The sequence below is a fragment of the Leptonychotes weddellii genome, chromosome 9, assembly GCF_054177405.1.
Source record: "Leptonychotes weddellii isolate Sample4059 chromosome 9, ASM5417740v2, whole genome shotgun sequence".
NCBI lineage: Eukaryota > Metazoa > Chordata > Mammalia > Carnivora > Phocidae > Leptonychotes > Leptonychotes weddellii.
Genome location: NC_138377.1, coordinates 122,371,849 through 122,387,693, shown reverse-complemented (window position 1 = coordinate 122,387,693; position 15,845 = coordinate 122,371,849). Strand labels below are relative to the sequence as shown.

Genomic DNA, 15,845 nt, shown 5'->3' with positions numbered 1-15,845 from the left:
ATGGAAGAGATGTTTTAGAAGGAGAGTCGCAGGATGAATTGGAGTGGAAAACGGCTTTATTGGGATATAGTTGGCATAGCCAACAGTTCACCTTCATACAAAGTGGGGGGCTGTTCTCTAAAGATGAAAGCTCCACTTCAAACATCCTGGCTGATAGTTTATCCGCAGAATGTAACTTTCTCCTGTGAAAACCGCCTCTCCTTCCCCTGGGGGCGTCCTAAGCCAGATGCATTTCTGGCCCATTTTCTATGCAGGGTTGGCAGCCGTGGCGGCAATCAACGCTGCCGTCCAGAAGGGTGTTGCTGAGAAGACTGTTCTGGAGCTCATGAATCCTGAGGCCCAGCTGCCCCAGGTGTATCCGTTTGCGGCCGATCTTTATCAGAAAGAGCTGGTTACCCTGCAGCAACAGAGTCCTGAGGTAAGTCAGCCCACCCTGTCCTGTTTGTGAGCAGAACAGAGTAGCAGTGGGCTTCATACCCACTTCTCAGTGTGGTTGGCAGGGCTTTTTTTTTTTTTTTTTACCCAGAAACTTAGACTGCTTATGGCTTCCTTGAGCTTCTGAGTTCTGTCCGCATCCAAGGATGTCTGTCCTTACCCCGCCCTCCCCCGTCTCTGCAGCACAGCCTCACGCATCCTGAGCTCTCTGTGGCAGTAGAGATGCTGTCGTCGGTGGCCCTGATCAACAGGGCGCTGGAGTCGGGGGACGTGAACACGGTGTGGAAGCAGCTGAGCAGTTCGGTGACAGGCCTTACCAATATCGAAGAAGAAAACTGTCAGAGGTGGGCGCGCAGAGCGGTAGATGGGATCCACTTTTGGGTGTCCGCTCTCCTGTTGTCAGGCGTTGTGACTTGAGTGTGCAATCCGTGTTTTCTTTTCTTTGTTTTCTATTTTGATTCATTTTATTCTTTATTATGCTGGAGGATTTATAGTAAATTATGTGTATCATGGCATTCCACTCCTGAATATGTAAGTATGCTTACCTAAAACAATGAGGATGTTTATCATAGAGCCAAATAGTACTATCTTATACCCTGATGAAATAAAGAATTCTTCTCTAATAGCTGCTGAACCTAGTCCATTTTCATACTTCTTCACTTGTTCCAAAACTGTCCTTTTCACTTGGTTTCTTCACACCAGGATCCAGTGCAGGACTGTGTGTTACATCTGACCGTTGTACCACTCAGGTATCTTTTAATCTAGCATTGTTCCTTTCTTCATGAAACTGACTTGTTAAAGAGATGGGACCAGTTGTCCTATAAAATGTTGCACCTTCTGGTTCTGGTTGCTTCCTGATATTTGGCTTATTTCTGTAAATTGGAAATTAGGTCTAAAGGCTTTCAAGATCGAGTCAGCGTTTTTGGTTTGTGTATTTAATATTTTCTCTTAACTAGAGGCATATAAAATCTGCTTATGTCACCATTAGAGATACTAAGATTGATCCTTGAATCAGGGAGACAGCTTATCCCCCTTACGTATATTTATGTTTTTCCCTTAGCATAATCTCTTTTTGCACCTTTGCACCTCAAAATGTCCAGTTCCCCATTAACAATCACCTAATATTTTTAACCCCAGTTGATAATCCTTGTCTAAATCAATACTTTATCAGTAAGAGTTACTTAATGATGATATCTGTGTTTTGTTTTGTTAAGCCCCTACGTGCGGCTTGAACTCACAACCCCAAGATCAAGAGTTGGCATGCTGTACTAACTGAGCCAGCCCGGCGCCCCTAAGGATGATATCTTGATTTATCCTTCCTTCTACCTTTGTTAGCTGGTCCATGGCCTTGTTTTCTTGTCTTTAGAGGAATTGCTTAAGATACTGCCTCTGATTCTTCGCTGGTGATACCTGGAATTTAGAACATGTAACAGACTGTTAAGAATAAGTGATATTCTGGGGGTGCCTAGCTGGCTCAATCAGAGGAGCATGCAACTCTTGACCTTGGGGTTGTGAGTTTGAGCCCCACATTGTGTGTAGAGATTACTTAAACACAAACAAAAAAATTTAAAAGAAAAAGAATAAGTGATATCCTTACATTTTCACATTTTGTTGACGGTAACTCCTCAGTCTCAGAGTTGTTCTCTAGCGTATGTGAAGCTATGCGAGTACCTTAGCTGTCTTTGTTCTTTGGATACTTTGTCTCCAGTCTTCCCATTCCTGTCATCCCTGATAATCCTGAAAGTCCCTTTTCTTACGTTGCACTTTATTGTCTTTTTTGTTGGGGGAATGGGGCAGGTATCTCGATGAGCTGATGAAACTGAAAACTCAGGCACATGCAGAAAATAATGCATTTATTACATGGAATGACATCCAAGCCTGTGTGGACCATGTGAATCTGGTGGTGCAGGAGGAACATGAGAGTGAGTAATCTGCGTAACCATCCCCTCAAATAATGGAACTATTAAAGATGTGTGTGATCCCATGAACTGGTTCTAAACACTACTAGAAAGATTTTTTGGAAATTTGTGTGTGTGTGTGTGTGTGTGTGTGTATCACAAAAAACTAAGGTTGAGTATTTTCAAAACATCAGGCAACTGGTACAATTAGGTGTGTATGTAATAAGAACTAAAAAGTTTCCAGGAGGTGACTTAAACATGATCTGGTTTTGTTGTTGTTGTTGTTTTTAAAGATTTTATTTATTTATTTGACAGAGAGAGACACAGCGAGAAAGGGAACACAAGCAGGGGGAGCGGGAGAGGGAGAAGCAGGCTTCCCGCTGAGCAGGGAGCCTGATGCGGGGCTCGATCCCAGGACCGTGGGACCATGACCTGAGCCGAAGGCAGAGGCCTAACAACTCAGCCACCCAGGCGCCCCTGAACATTATCTGTTATTTTTAAATGTTTTATAACAAGTAGTTCTGACACTAACCACTCCGAGTTACGTCATCTTGCATGGGTGTAGGGTTCAGGCTTCCATAAGACTCCTCTCATTTCAGATACCAGCCACAAGCTCTGAGGAGTTCCCAGGTCACTACACTTCTGAGAAACTGGCTATAGACTCAGAGCTTCCCTCAACAGCCCCCTCAGATTCAATAATTTGCTAGAGGGACTTAGCAGAACTTAGTGCTGTATTTATGATTATAGTTTTACTGGAAAGGATACAAATCAGGACTGGCCAAAACAGGAGACCTATAGGGTGATCCCAAATATAGTAGGGTCCCAAATGCCAAGCTTATGTGTCCTCAGGATGTGTATCACAATCAGGGACGCTCTCCTGAACTTTGGGTAGCCAGAGGTTTTCAAGGATGATTGTGAAGGGTTGACTAGTGGCCATGTCATTAAACTCCGTTTCCAGTCCACCTCCCCTCCCTGGAGATAGGTAGGCTGGGCTGATATCACAATATCATGGGGCTCAAAGCCCCGGTATTCTGATCATGTGGTTGGTATTTCCAGCATGACCAGCCCCCATCCTGAGATTATCCAGGGGCCCACCTTGTTAGTATAAACTCAGGTCCTAGAAGCCTGAATAACAGAGATAATCCAATCATTTAGGAAATTCTAATGGAGGTTAGTAGTTCCTTCCCAGGAACTGGGGTCAAAGGTCAGCCAAGTTTTTATTATACCACAGAATCTTTACAAAAGTAGCACAGCTGCCTGAGATACTTGAGGAGTGAATATTTCTAGTTTTAATTTGTATTTCCTGTGAGAAATATTCCATTGATTTGGTGAGAAGAGCCTTGCCTTAGGGTGGGGAGCCCTGGGGTCGCATCTGCCTCCACTTGTTCACAGTGGAATTTCGAGGAAGAAATCTGAGCCTCATCTTTTCTTAAAGATGTGGAATCAGGTGACTTTTTACCATCCCTTGAACTCTAACATTTTGTGAATCAGAAATGGTTTTGATCACACATTGGAATGTACTTGAAAGCTATACTATAAAAGCCAGTTTTGGGGCGCCTGGGTGGCTCAGTCGTTGAGCGTCTGCCTTCGGCTCAGGTCATGATCCCAGGGTCCTGGGATCGAGCCCCACATCAGGCTCCCTGCTCGGCGGGAAGCCTGCTTCTCCCTCTCCCACTCCCCCTGCTTGTGTTCCTGCTCTCGCTCTCGCTGTCTCTGTCTCTGTCAAATAAATAAATAAAATCTTTAAAAAAAAAAAAACCAGTTTTATCAAAATTCTCTTTACTTTCACATTAGAGCAATCAAAAACAGAGACTTGAGGTTTCAATGGGAGTATGGATACCAGGGAGTTTATTTTAAATGAAACAAACCTAAAATTTTAAAGAATTTAAATGCTGCTTAATATTAGAGGTGGCAAATTATAATTTGAATCATGATAATGCTTGGATGGATTTCTGATTACTTAGCATGTTTAAAACTTGATTTGTTTATATAATTTCTTAATTTCAAAAATTAACCTTTGTCCTTTCATATTTAGGGATTTTAGCCATTGGTTTAATTAATGAAGCTCTGGATGAAGGTGATGCTCAAAAGACTCTGCAGGCCCTGCAGATTCCTGCGGCCAAACTTGAGGGAGTCCTTACAGAGGTGGCCCAGCATTACCAAGACACACTGATCAGAGCAAAGAGAGAGAAAGCCCAGGTGAGTGGCAGTGAAATTGTTCCTTTCTGTTCAGAGAACTTCATCCGTTCTGGAACCAAGAGAGAGGTAGGGATGTTTCCTGGACATGTTTAGATTCAGAGCACTGGAGGGACATGAGATGTGACAGTACACATTTGGATTTTTTTTTTTGTGGTCCTCTGTTGTTATTGTTGTAGACACTTCTCTCTCTCTCTTTTTTTTTTTTCAATAGAGGGAAGGGGTGGAGAGGGACAGAGGGGGAGAGAGAGAATCTTAAGCAGGCTCCATGCTCAGCACGGAGCCTGACGTGGGGCTCGGATCTCATGACCCTGAGATCATGACCTGAGCCGAAATCAAGAGTCAGACTCAACCAACTGAGCCAACCAGCTGAGCCATCCAGGTGACCCCCGTCTTGTGTCTCTTTAAGTAAATTCTGTGTTGAAGTATAAGATCCAAAAAATGTATAAGTTATGTAAGTATACAGTTGTATAAATTTTCAAGAGTGAGCATACCTGTGTAATTGGTAGTCAGATTATGAAAAGCTTAACAGAACTGTCTGATGCATCCCATTCTGCCCTCATCCATCCCCCACTCCCCCACCTGCTGGTAATCAATCCTGGTTTTTAACACCATGGTTGATTTTTTGGCCTGTTTTTGAATTGTATTTGAATGGTATATAAGTACATACATTATGTACTCTTTTGTATCTGGCTTCTTCTGCCTAACAATGTTAGTGAAATTCATCTGTGCAGTTGTAAGAAGCAATAGTTTATTCTTATTGTTGTGTACTATTCCACTCTGTGGTTATAGATTGTTATTGGAAATTTTGGATTGTTTCCCACTTTTTGGCTATTGCAAGTAATGCTTCTTTGAATATTTTAGTACATGTTTCTTGGTAAATATATGTACCATTTTTATTAGGTGTACATTTAGAAGTAGAATTTATGGGCCATAGGGAATGCACATGTGTTAAGCTTTAGTAGATAATGACATGTTTTTATAACAACTTTGATTGAGATATAATTCACGTAGCATAGATCTCAGCATTTCAAAGTGTACAAGTCAGTGGTGTTTTGTCTTCATAGAATTGTGCAATCAATTTTAGAACATTTTTATCACCCCAGAAGGAAACCTGGCTCCCATTAGTTAGTCACTTCTCATTTTCTCTCATTCTCTCCTGCTCAAGGCAACCAGCAGTCTACTTCTGTCTATGGATTTGCCTATTCTGGACATTTCATGTACATGGAATCATACAACACGTGGTCCTTTGTGACTGGCTTCTTTCACTTAGCTTGGTTTATCCAAGTTGTAGCGTGTATTAGTAGTACATATTTATTTCTTTTTACTGTCAAATGATATTCCATTGTGTGGCTGTTGCATATTTTAGCTGTTCATCAGCTGATGGACATGGGTTGTTTCTGTCTTAATGGCAATTAGGAGCAATGCGACAATGAACATAGAGATTTTCGTAGGTGATTGTAACACAAACATATCTTTTAAAAAGTTTGTCTTACCTCAGCTAGTTCGTTGAGGAAATGGACAAGATTTATACCTCTTTTTATCATGTTGCTGAGTAGGAAGTTGCTTTGTATATAGTAGGCCCCCAGATATTAGTTGCATGATTAAGGCATAATTACTTCTGCTTTTCTAATTGTGATCTCCTTTTAGGTTCTTCCTAACTAATAATTCGTTGTTGGGAGGACACCTTTCTTTTCTGACTTAGAGGATCCCTACAATGAGGTTCGGGTAGCAAGCAGAAGAAATAAAAGAAACTCTTTTTTTTTTTTTAATTTTAAGTAATCTCTACACCCAATGTGGGGCTTGAACTCACAACCCTGGAATCAAGAGTTGCTCTACTGACAGGGCCAGCCAGGTGCCCCTGTAATAGAAATTCTGAATTTAAGGGGTCAGATTCTTTCTAGGAAGCCAAAGGTAGAAAAACAGACCAGGGCTTCTGTGTTTTTGGAGCTTTTATACACTCACACCTCTGCAGGCTCTTTAAGTTTGGGTTGGGATAGAGGAGTTGTGCATAATGCTGTCATGTTGATAGGTCCCCTTTGATTCCATTGTCAGGAGAGTAGTTGGCATTACCATGTCCTAATCCTGTAAGTATAGCAAGTACTAGGTTTCATTTAAGAGGCACGTGATTGTGCCGCATGTCAGTGATCTGAAACACAACTCCCATTGTGCGGTCAGGAAACTGAGAAAAAGGGATCAGTTGGCTGTAGGAAGTTGTAAATGGAGTTCCCTGTCTTTGATATTAACTTTGGATCCTTTGGATCAGAGCCTCCCAAACTTGGCTGATTGTTAAAACACTTGAAAAGTCATTTTTAAAATACAGATTCCTAAGCTTTACCTCTGTTCGTGCTGATTTCGAATCTCTAACTTGGGGCCTGGCTGCAGTGGTTTTGGGAAGGCCAGTGGTGGTGGCCTTTGTTTTTGCTACCATTTAAGTCCAGAAGGAATCTTATATCTGACAGACAGAGGAGTGGGCTTTGGGAGAATAAGCTAGCTCTGGTTCCCTAAAAAAGGAAACCTCTAAAAAGAAAGAGTCGTTGGAGGATATAACTTGTACCTCCTCTCACTCGTCCTGTAAGCCTGACTGCTCCTTTTGTTTGGGTCATGACAGTTCATTAGAGGATATGACTAGAGTTTGAAGCATTTCCTTTTGCTGGGGAATAACTTTCAGAGTTCATCAAAGGAGGAGAAAGGGGGTGGGGGGCGGGTTAGAGGAAAATTTGCTTAACACTGCCAGGCCCTGCTGCGTGTAGACTGCATATTTGGTAGAATTGGCTTTTTTTAGGCCTCAGCTTAGCAGTTCCTCTGAGCCATTTTGGGAGTGGTTTTAAAAATAATCATCTGAGTTCTAAATTTAGCAAGCAAAAGAGCTTAATTTAAATTTGGTCTGTAGTTTTCTTTTCTTGTGATATCTTTGTGTCTGGTTTTGGTATCAGGGTAATACTGGCCTCGTAGAATGAACTGGGAAGCATTACTTGCTCTTCTAGGTTTTAGAAGAGTTTCTGAAAGACTGGTGTCAATTCTTTAAACATTTGGTAGAATTCACCAGTGAAGTCATATGGTCTTGTATTTTTGTTTTGTTTTGCTTTGTTTTTGTAGAATGTGTTTTGATTACTAATTCCATGTCTGTGTTTGTTGTAGGTTTATTCAGATTTTCTTCAAGCGTTCTGTATTCTTCCTTCCCTTTCTCATTGCCTTCTCGGAATTCCATTATGCGTGTATCGGTATTATTAATGGCGTCCACAGGTTTTTGAGGCTCGGTTCCTTTTTCCTCATTCTTTTTTCTTACTGTTCCTCAGACTGGATATTGTTCCTTAGACTGTCTAACTTAAATCGACCTATCTTCCAAATTCTCTGATTCTTTCTTTTGCATGCTGAAATCTGCTGGGTCCCTCTAGTGAATTTTTCATTTCAGTTATTGTACTTTTCAGCTCCAGAATTTCATTTGGTTCTTTTTTTTTTCTTTTAAGACAGGAGAGAGGGCGCACAAGCAGGGGGAGAGGGAAAGAGAGAAGCAGACCTCCCCACTGAGCAGGGAGCCCTATGCGGGGCTCAATCCCAGGACCCTGGGATCATGACCTGAGCCGAAAGCAGACGCTTAACAACTGAGCCACCCAGGCGCCCCTCCTTTGGTTCTTTTTTGTAAAACAATTTCTTTCTCTTTATTGATATTCTCTGGTGAGACATCGTTCTTTCTTTCTTTTTTTTTTTAAAAGATTTTATTTATTTATTTGACAGAGAGACACAGCGAAAGAGGGAGCACAAGCAGGGGGAGTGGGAGAGGGAGAAGCAGGCTTCCCGAGGAGCAGGGAGCCTGATGCGGGGCTCGATCCCAGGACCCTGGGATCACTACCTGAGCTGAAGACAGCCAGTTAACGACTGAGCCACCCAGGCGCCTGAGACATTGTTCTTATACTTTAAGTTCTTTAGAGATGGTTTTCTTTAATTCTTTGAACTTATTTAAAATAGCTGATTTAAGCCTTTGTTTCCTTTTTTTCCTGTTTGAACCATGCTTTCCTGTTTCTTTTTTTTCTTTTCTACTTTGGTAGTTTCATAGAATTTTCTTTTTTCTTCCTTTTTAAAATTTTAATTCCAGTATAATTAACATAACAGTGTTTTATTAGTTTCAGGTATACAAGATAGTGATTCAACAGTTCTGTACATTATTCAGTCCTCGTCGTGATAAGTGATAAGATAGTTTCTCTTTCTGCTGCTTCATTATTAACGTTTAGAAATGCAACAAATTTCTATATGTTGATCTTATATCCTACAATGTTACTGAATTCATTTATCAGTTCTAGTAGTGTTTTGGTGGAGTCTTTAGGGTTTTGTATATATAATATCGTGTCATCTGCAAACAGTGAAAATTTTACTTCTTCCTTACCAATTTGGATACCTTTTATTTCTTGTCTGATTGTTGTGGTTAGGACTCCCAGTACTATGTTAAATAACAGTGGTGAGAATGGACATCCTTTGTCTTGTTCCTGACCTTAGGTGAAAAATTCTCAGTTTTTCACCATTGAGCATGATATTAGCTGTGGGTTCTTTATATATGGCCTTTATTATGTTGAGGTATGTTCCCTCTAAACCTACTTTGTTGAGGGTTTTTATCATGAATGGATGTTGTACTTTGTCAAATCATGCTTTCTTGTTTCTTTGTATGTCTTGTAACTTTTTGTTGAAAACTGGACATTTTAATAATGGGGCAGCTCTGGAAATCAGTCTACTCCATCCTCAGAGTTTACTGTTGTCTTTGTTACTATTGTTTGTTTAGTGATTTTCAATTCTGTTAAGTCATGTGTGGCCACTGAAGTCTCTGCTTGATTAGCTAGAGGTCAGCTAATGATTAGGCAGAATATTTTTATTTATTTATTTTTTAAAAGATCTTATTTATTCATTTACTTATTTATTTGAGAGAGAGAGAATGGGGGGGGCAGAGGGAGAGGGACAAGTAGACTCTATGCTGAGTGTGGAGCCCAACACGGGGCTCCATCCCATGACCCTAAGATCATGACCTGAGCATAAACCAGGAGTTGGACCTTTAAGGGACTGAGCCACCCAGATGCCCCTAGGCAGAGTGTTTTTAAATGCCTAGAACCAGTAAAGCTCCCAGCCTTTGCTGAGGGCCAGTGTGTGCATGTTGGGACACACCTTCAGCGCTCAGCCAGGCAGTTTACAATTCTGCCTTAGACCTAGCTTCATGCTTGCGCAGAACCTCAAGGCCAAGCCCTTACAGCCTTACCGGATCTCTTATGAGCATGTGCACAGCTTGCACATGCATTATGGCCTTCTGGATTTCCATCTCAGGAACATGTCAGAGACTTTCAAAGCTCTCTGGACGTCTCATTCTCAAACGTTTCTTTTTAAGCTTTTTGGTTAGCTTATTGTTTGCCTAAATTTTTATGCACTGCTCTAGACATCTGTGGTATTAAACAAGTGCGTCTTATTGTTTTTGATAAATGCCCCTGGAGAAAAGGATGTTTGCACTGGGCAAGCTCTAAGTCAGTTCAGATGAAGATAGCCTTGCTGTGGCTTTCTAGGGATCTAAATCTAACAGGTTGGCTCATGACAGTTCTCTGGGAATAGATGGGGCTCTGAAGGAGGAGGGGTGTGTGTGTGTGTGTGTGTGTGTGTGTGTGGTGGTGGTGGTGGTGGGAGACAGATGGGAGTGGAGCCAATTAAAGTGCCACAAAGCTCACAGTTGTTGAATTGTCCCAATTCAATGTTTTTTCTTTTTTTTTATTAACATATAATGTATTACTTGTTTCAGGGGTACAGGTCTGTGATTCGTCAATCTTACACAATTCACAGTGCTCACCATAGTACATACCCTCCCCAATGTCCATCACCCAGCCACCCCATCCCTCCCACCCCCCACCACTCCAGCAACACTGTTTGTTTCCTGAGATTAAGAGTCTCTTATGGTTTGTCTCCCTTCTGGTTTGTCTTGGTTCATTTTTCCCTCCCTTCCTCTATCTTCCTCTGTCCTATTTCTCAAATTCCTCATATCAGTGAGATCATATGATACTTGTCTTTCTCTGATTGACTTATTTTGCTTAGCATAATACCCTCTAGTTCCATCCATGTTGTTGCAAATGGCAAGATTTCATTTTTTGATGGCTGCATAATATTCCTCTGTGTGTGTGTGTGTGTGTGTGTGTGTGTACATCTATATATCTCATATATATATATATATATATCATATATATATTTTTTCTTTATCCATTCATCTGTTGATGGATATCTAGGGTCTTTCCATAGTTTGGCTATTGTGGACATTGCGGCTATAAACACTGGGGTGCACGTACCCCTTCAGATCCCTACATTTGTATCTTTGGGGTAAATACCCAGTAGTGCAATTGCTGGATCGTATGGTAGCTCTATTTTCAACTTTTTGAGGAACCTCCATACTGTTTTCCAGAGTGGCTGCACCAGCTTGCATTCCCACCAACAGTGTAAGAGGGTTCCCCTTTCTCTGCATCCTCACCAACATCCGTCGTTTCCTGACTTGTTAATTTTAGCCATTCTGGCTGGTGTGAGGTGGTATCTCATTGAGGTTTTGATTTGTAATTCCCTGATGCCGAGTGATGTTGAGCACTTTTTCATGTGTCTGTTGGCCATTTCGATGTCTTCTTTGCAGAAATGTCTATTCATGTCTTCTGCCCATTTCTCGATTGGATTATTTATTCTTTGGGTGTTGAGTTTGATAAGTTCTTTATAGATTGGATACTAGCCCTTTATCTGATATGTCATTTGCAAATATCTTCTCTCATTCTGTTGGTTGTCTTTTGGTTTTGTTGACTGTTTTCCTTTGCTGTGCAAAAGCTTTTTATCTTGATGAGATCCCAATAGTTCATTTTTGCCCTCAGTATTTTTTCTTGAATAAACTCTGATTGCTGCAAGCCAAAATTTTTGATGTTTTGAAAAGTTGACGATTTTTACCAGGGTTTTGTTTCTTTTATGTAGGAGAGGATTTTTGGATGTCCTTACTCTGCTATTTTCACTGATGGTCACTTCTCTCTCCATTTAAATTTAGTGTTTTTGGAATACTTGCTAAAAGTAGATTACTGGGGTAGTAATACCTGAATGCCAAGACATGGATATCAGGGATTCTCAAGGAACCCATTTTATAATTACAGATACGAATGACTTGTAACTCTCTGTTCTGCTCCCCCACCCTCTAGTATGTGTGTACACAGACAGACATGCATGCAGCTAGAAATCAGCTGGTATGCACCAGTGCGGCTGTCCTCGTGGTTGGGATGTTGAAAGACTCTGTTTGGTACACGGCTACTGTGCAGTAACGAAAGGGTTAATGTACCTAACCCGCGGGCCCTACGATTCTGCTGTATTCTGATTGTTCAGGGCTTGTGTTGCGTAGTTGGTGCGTATGTTGTATAGATTCAGATTCATGTGCGTGTGTGTTTACATGTGTATACAGCATGTATGTCGTGGTTCATATAATGTGGCACGGTTTTCATGTGTGACGGCCCATGAAAATACTATATTACATACATGTACACGTAATATACTGCAACCTAGATTTTATCATCACACATGCACACCGTGCTACATATAATGGGAGAGATTTCTAAGGAAGTTTTAAGGGGTAAGAAGTGCCCTTTAGAGGTGTGTGAGTGTGTGCTTTACACACACACACACACACGATAGCCATTCTTTTGCCCCTTGTCCCTTTACTTTTTCCATATTTTGTGGCTTCTGCACCTCTTTTACCTGCATCATTGCCCACTTTTTGATTCTTATTTCTGGTTTCTATCTCTTTACCTCTTCTGAAATGGAGCCAGTGTGCTAAGCCTTAGCATTGTTAGGGGGCAGTATTTCAGCATATTTTATGTAGCATTTTCACATTAAATCTTTTTTATCTCCGTAATCTCCACAACATCTAGCCCAGAGTTTTAACCTCCTGCTGAATGATTTGTGTTAATCTTAGGTGATCTCTTTAGAGCGTGCAGGAGGACCTGGGGCTTTTGTCATCTTATTTGATCTGATTTGAGCTGAGAGACCTGTTCTTTCCTTACACTGGGATGAGGTGATATATGTCGTCTCTCTTTCCTCGTATTGCTGTATCATTTTTCCCTGACAACAGCCGAGACACCCATCTGTTCTCTTTCTTTTGCCTTCCATACTGTAGCTCTGTCACTTGTTTCTTAGGGGAGTATGCATGGATATGCATTAATTGTTTTGCTTTAGTCTGCCTGGGGCAGAGAAGGCACAACTCTGAATGGTCAGAATTCTTAATGCCCTCCTCTGAATGCAAGGAACGTTGTGCCAAACCTCCCAGCTCTGCGTACAGCAGATTCTGCTCAGAGGTATCTGATGTGTGATTAACTTAAAAGCGAACCCAAAAGAGCCTGGTTCTGTAGAAATACTTAACGTTTTAATGTGAGAGGATTTTAGGCTACCTCTGTTGGAGACTGCACCTCCAGCCCTCTAGCGTAGGATTTCTCTGTTTATGTTGTCACAAACCTGTAGCTGACTCATCCTCTTGTGTCACATTGAAACTATTGCTTAGCATTTACAGTATTTATTCGTTTGATTTTAGGGGGATTCTGTGTGGCCATTTTCTGTTTTCAGTAACGGAAAGGGACTGGTGGTAGGAGTTTACGAACTTCTGCAGCTCTTTGGTGATTTGTTCTTGCATTCTATTTGTCTGCGTACTCTTTTCCTTTCCCAACTGTCAGTTTCTTAAAACTGGGACGGTGCCTCTTAGGATTCTAAGCCCAGCTCTTACCTTAACTTCTTTAAATGATCTTTCTTTGTAAAACTCTGCATTTGAAAGGAGTAAATCACTGCTTTCAATGTCAGTGGACTGCTGTTGGCCTTATCCTGTCACCAGTGTGCTTTATAAATTGCAGGAATTGGGACAGCTTTGCTCTGCGGAGGGAAACATTGTGTCTCCCTCCACAATAATGTGGGGGGGGGAAGTGAAGTCTTCTCTGAGCTTTGGAGACTTCGGCTGGTGGGCCTCCTGAGGGCAGGGAAAAGGCCCATTTTGCCTCGAAGCCCAGACCCTGCTTCATCCAGCATCAGAGTTGTAATGCCTGCCCCCAGGTGTCTGATTGTCAGATTGTATTTACACCAAACAGTCAGAATGGATTTTTGATCTGCCATTTACCCCGATTGCTATTAGCTCAAGCCTGAGAAGCAGTTAATTTTGTTGGATCTGCCAGGATCGTCTCAGACATGACTCTGTCAGCCTGGCCACTTGAAAACCTGAGGTGTCTCACCTCTTGTGGAGAAGGCTGCCATCTTAATCTCCTGAGCCGGTGCTTCCTATACTGACTTTTGGAAGCATGAGCAAACAGACAGCCCTGTTGGAGACAGTTGAAAGCTAAGTTGGTATCAGAGGTTTGCATTTCTGACTCAGGCTGAGCCTAGGTAGACGGCAGAATATCAGCTCTGCTGCCTGCCCCTCACAGCACAGAGTCCCTGGGACTAATCCCGAAGCCACGTGCCCAAATCAGAGCGTGGTAGCCAGATCCGTGGAAACTGGAAGATACTAGAGAAGGATACTTCTGGCAAACAGTTCTACTTAAAATGCCCTTCAGAGCAAACAATTGCCAATAAGCTACTTGAAAAAAAATTGGGGGCACCTTGGTGGTTCAGTTAGTTAAGCACCCCACTCTTGATTTCGGCTTAGGTCGTGATCTCCGGGTTGTGAGATCGAGCCCCATGTCGGGCTTCGTGCTAAGTGAGGAACCTGCTTTAGATTCTTTCCCTCCCCCTCCTTCTGCCCCTTCCACCCACCCAGCTCATGTGCTCTCTCTCTCTTAAAAAAAAAAGAGTCTAAGGTGTCTTTAGAAAGAGGGAAGTAAGCCAACACTACTATTTCATTTGTGTCCCCGGTATTCAATTCAGACTGCACTATGGACCTGTGAGGCTTTTGTTGGCCATGCTGAGGAAACTAATCACTGTTTATTATGTTTCGGTGTGAAAATGTGTTTTTAAGTTTCCAACAACTGATTTAACATTCAAGTTTTAGAATATAAACTGGGGTTATGTTTAGATTGCCTGTTACGGCTTCTGGCTTTTCCTGTGATAAAGTCTGATGCTCTTAAAAACAACAGTCATAGAGAATCTCAATATTTTGGCAAAGGGGGCTTTCTGAAAAATACCACATGTTCATATTCATAGCATGGCCCTTGTCACACTAATAAAGTCCCTAGGCCCTTGCCAGTTTGGTCCTTCTGCCACTTCTAGCTGCTCTTGACCTCCTGAACCACTTGCTTCAGCTTCATGTCTCCATCACCTGCACCTGAGGCAGGTCTCTTGTAATCTTTTACCAGGTTTTTGATGCCCAGCCTCTCCCAGTTGACTATTTGATGTGTCTTGTGTGTTTGAAACTTCTACATCTGATTGAGTCTCAGAAGCCCCCTTGATCTCTTGTACCCTAATTCCATAACTCTGATATTGTTTTTGCTTTTTCATGGTGCGTAGGAAACCCAGGACGAATCAGCTGTGTTGTGGTTGGATGAAATTCAAGGTGGAATCTGGCAGTCCAACAAAGACACCCAAGAAGCACAGAGGTGTACGTGTCGGTGGTTTATTTCTGTTTCTGTGGCGGGTGGGGGTGGCGCCGGGCTCCCTACCTCAGTATTCAGCTTGATAGAGAGATGGGATGTGGGCAGGGGGCAGTTTGCCAGTAGGCGAACAGTTGGTGAAGTAGTGTGTGGCTTTAGACACTTTCTAAACTATTCTGGTGACAATTCTCTTCCGGGATAGTTGCCCTAGGAATCTATGCCATTAATGAGGCAGTGGAGAGTGGTGATGTTGGTAAGACCCTGAGTGCCCTTCGTTCCCCTGATGTCGGCTTGTATGGAGTCATCCCTGAATGTGGTGAGACTTACCAGAGTGACCTTGCTGAGGCCAAGAAGAAGAAACTGGCAGCAGGTGAGTTATGGGGACGTAAATATGTGCCTTGAAAGGAAAAACTTGAATCTGGGAGGGGTCAGCTGTAGGGAAATACACTTTAGTGTAGAGGCACAGTATTTAGGCTTATTTTAAAGCCCCTAAGGAGATAATATCCCTATTTAACAAAAAAATTTTTTTGGGCGCCTGGGTGGCTCAGATGGTTAAGCGTCTGCCTTCGGCTCAGGTCATGATCCCAGGGTCCTGGGATCGAGTCCCGCATCGGGCTCCCTGCTAGGCGGAGAGCCTGCTTCTCCCTCTGCCTCTGCCTCTCTGACTCTCATGAATAAATAAATAAAACATTTAAAAAAAAAATTTTTTTTTTTTAATTCTTACCTCCCCACCCGCCTTAAGGGCAGCTGTGTTAAAAAGGTCAATTTTCTGAAA

At 42.1% G+C, this 15,845-nt stretch overlaps 2 protein-coding genes across 3 annotated transcripts in view; both read left to right on the top strand.

Moving 5' to 3' along the window:
- WDR73 (WD repeat domain 73) overlaps window positions 1-3,906 on the top strand; it is a 147,896-nt gene extending 143,990 nt beyond the window's left edge. The window contains exon 10 of the transcript XR_014148831.1: window positions 3,880-3,906. The gene's annotated coding sequence lies outside the window, so the exon portion shown is untranslated. The remainder of the gene's footprint in view (window positions 1-3,879) is intronic.
- The window catches only part of IQGAP1 (IQ motif containing GTPase activating protein 1), a 61,244-nt gene that overhangs the window by 15,612 nt on the left and 29,787 nt on the right, over window positions 1-15,845 (top strand). For both annotated transcript variants that reach the window (XM_081831722.1, XM_081831720.1), the window contains exons 8-13: window positions 255-418; window positions 619-779; window positions 2,233-2,357; window positions 4,369-4,532; window positions 14,988-15,078; window positions 15,273-15,440. In XM_081831722.1, the coding sequence (XP_081687848.1) occupies window positions 255-418; window positions 619-779; window positions 2,233-2,357; window positions 4,369-4,532; window positions 14,988-15,078; window positions 15,273-15,440 (873 nt within the window). The remainder of the gene's footprint in view (window positions 1-254; window positions 419-618; window positions 780-2,232; window positions 2,358-4,368; window positions 4,533-14,987; window positions 15,079-15,272; window positions 15,441-15,845) is intronic.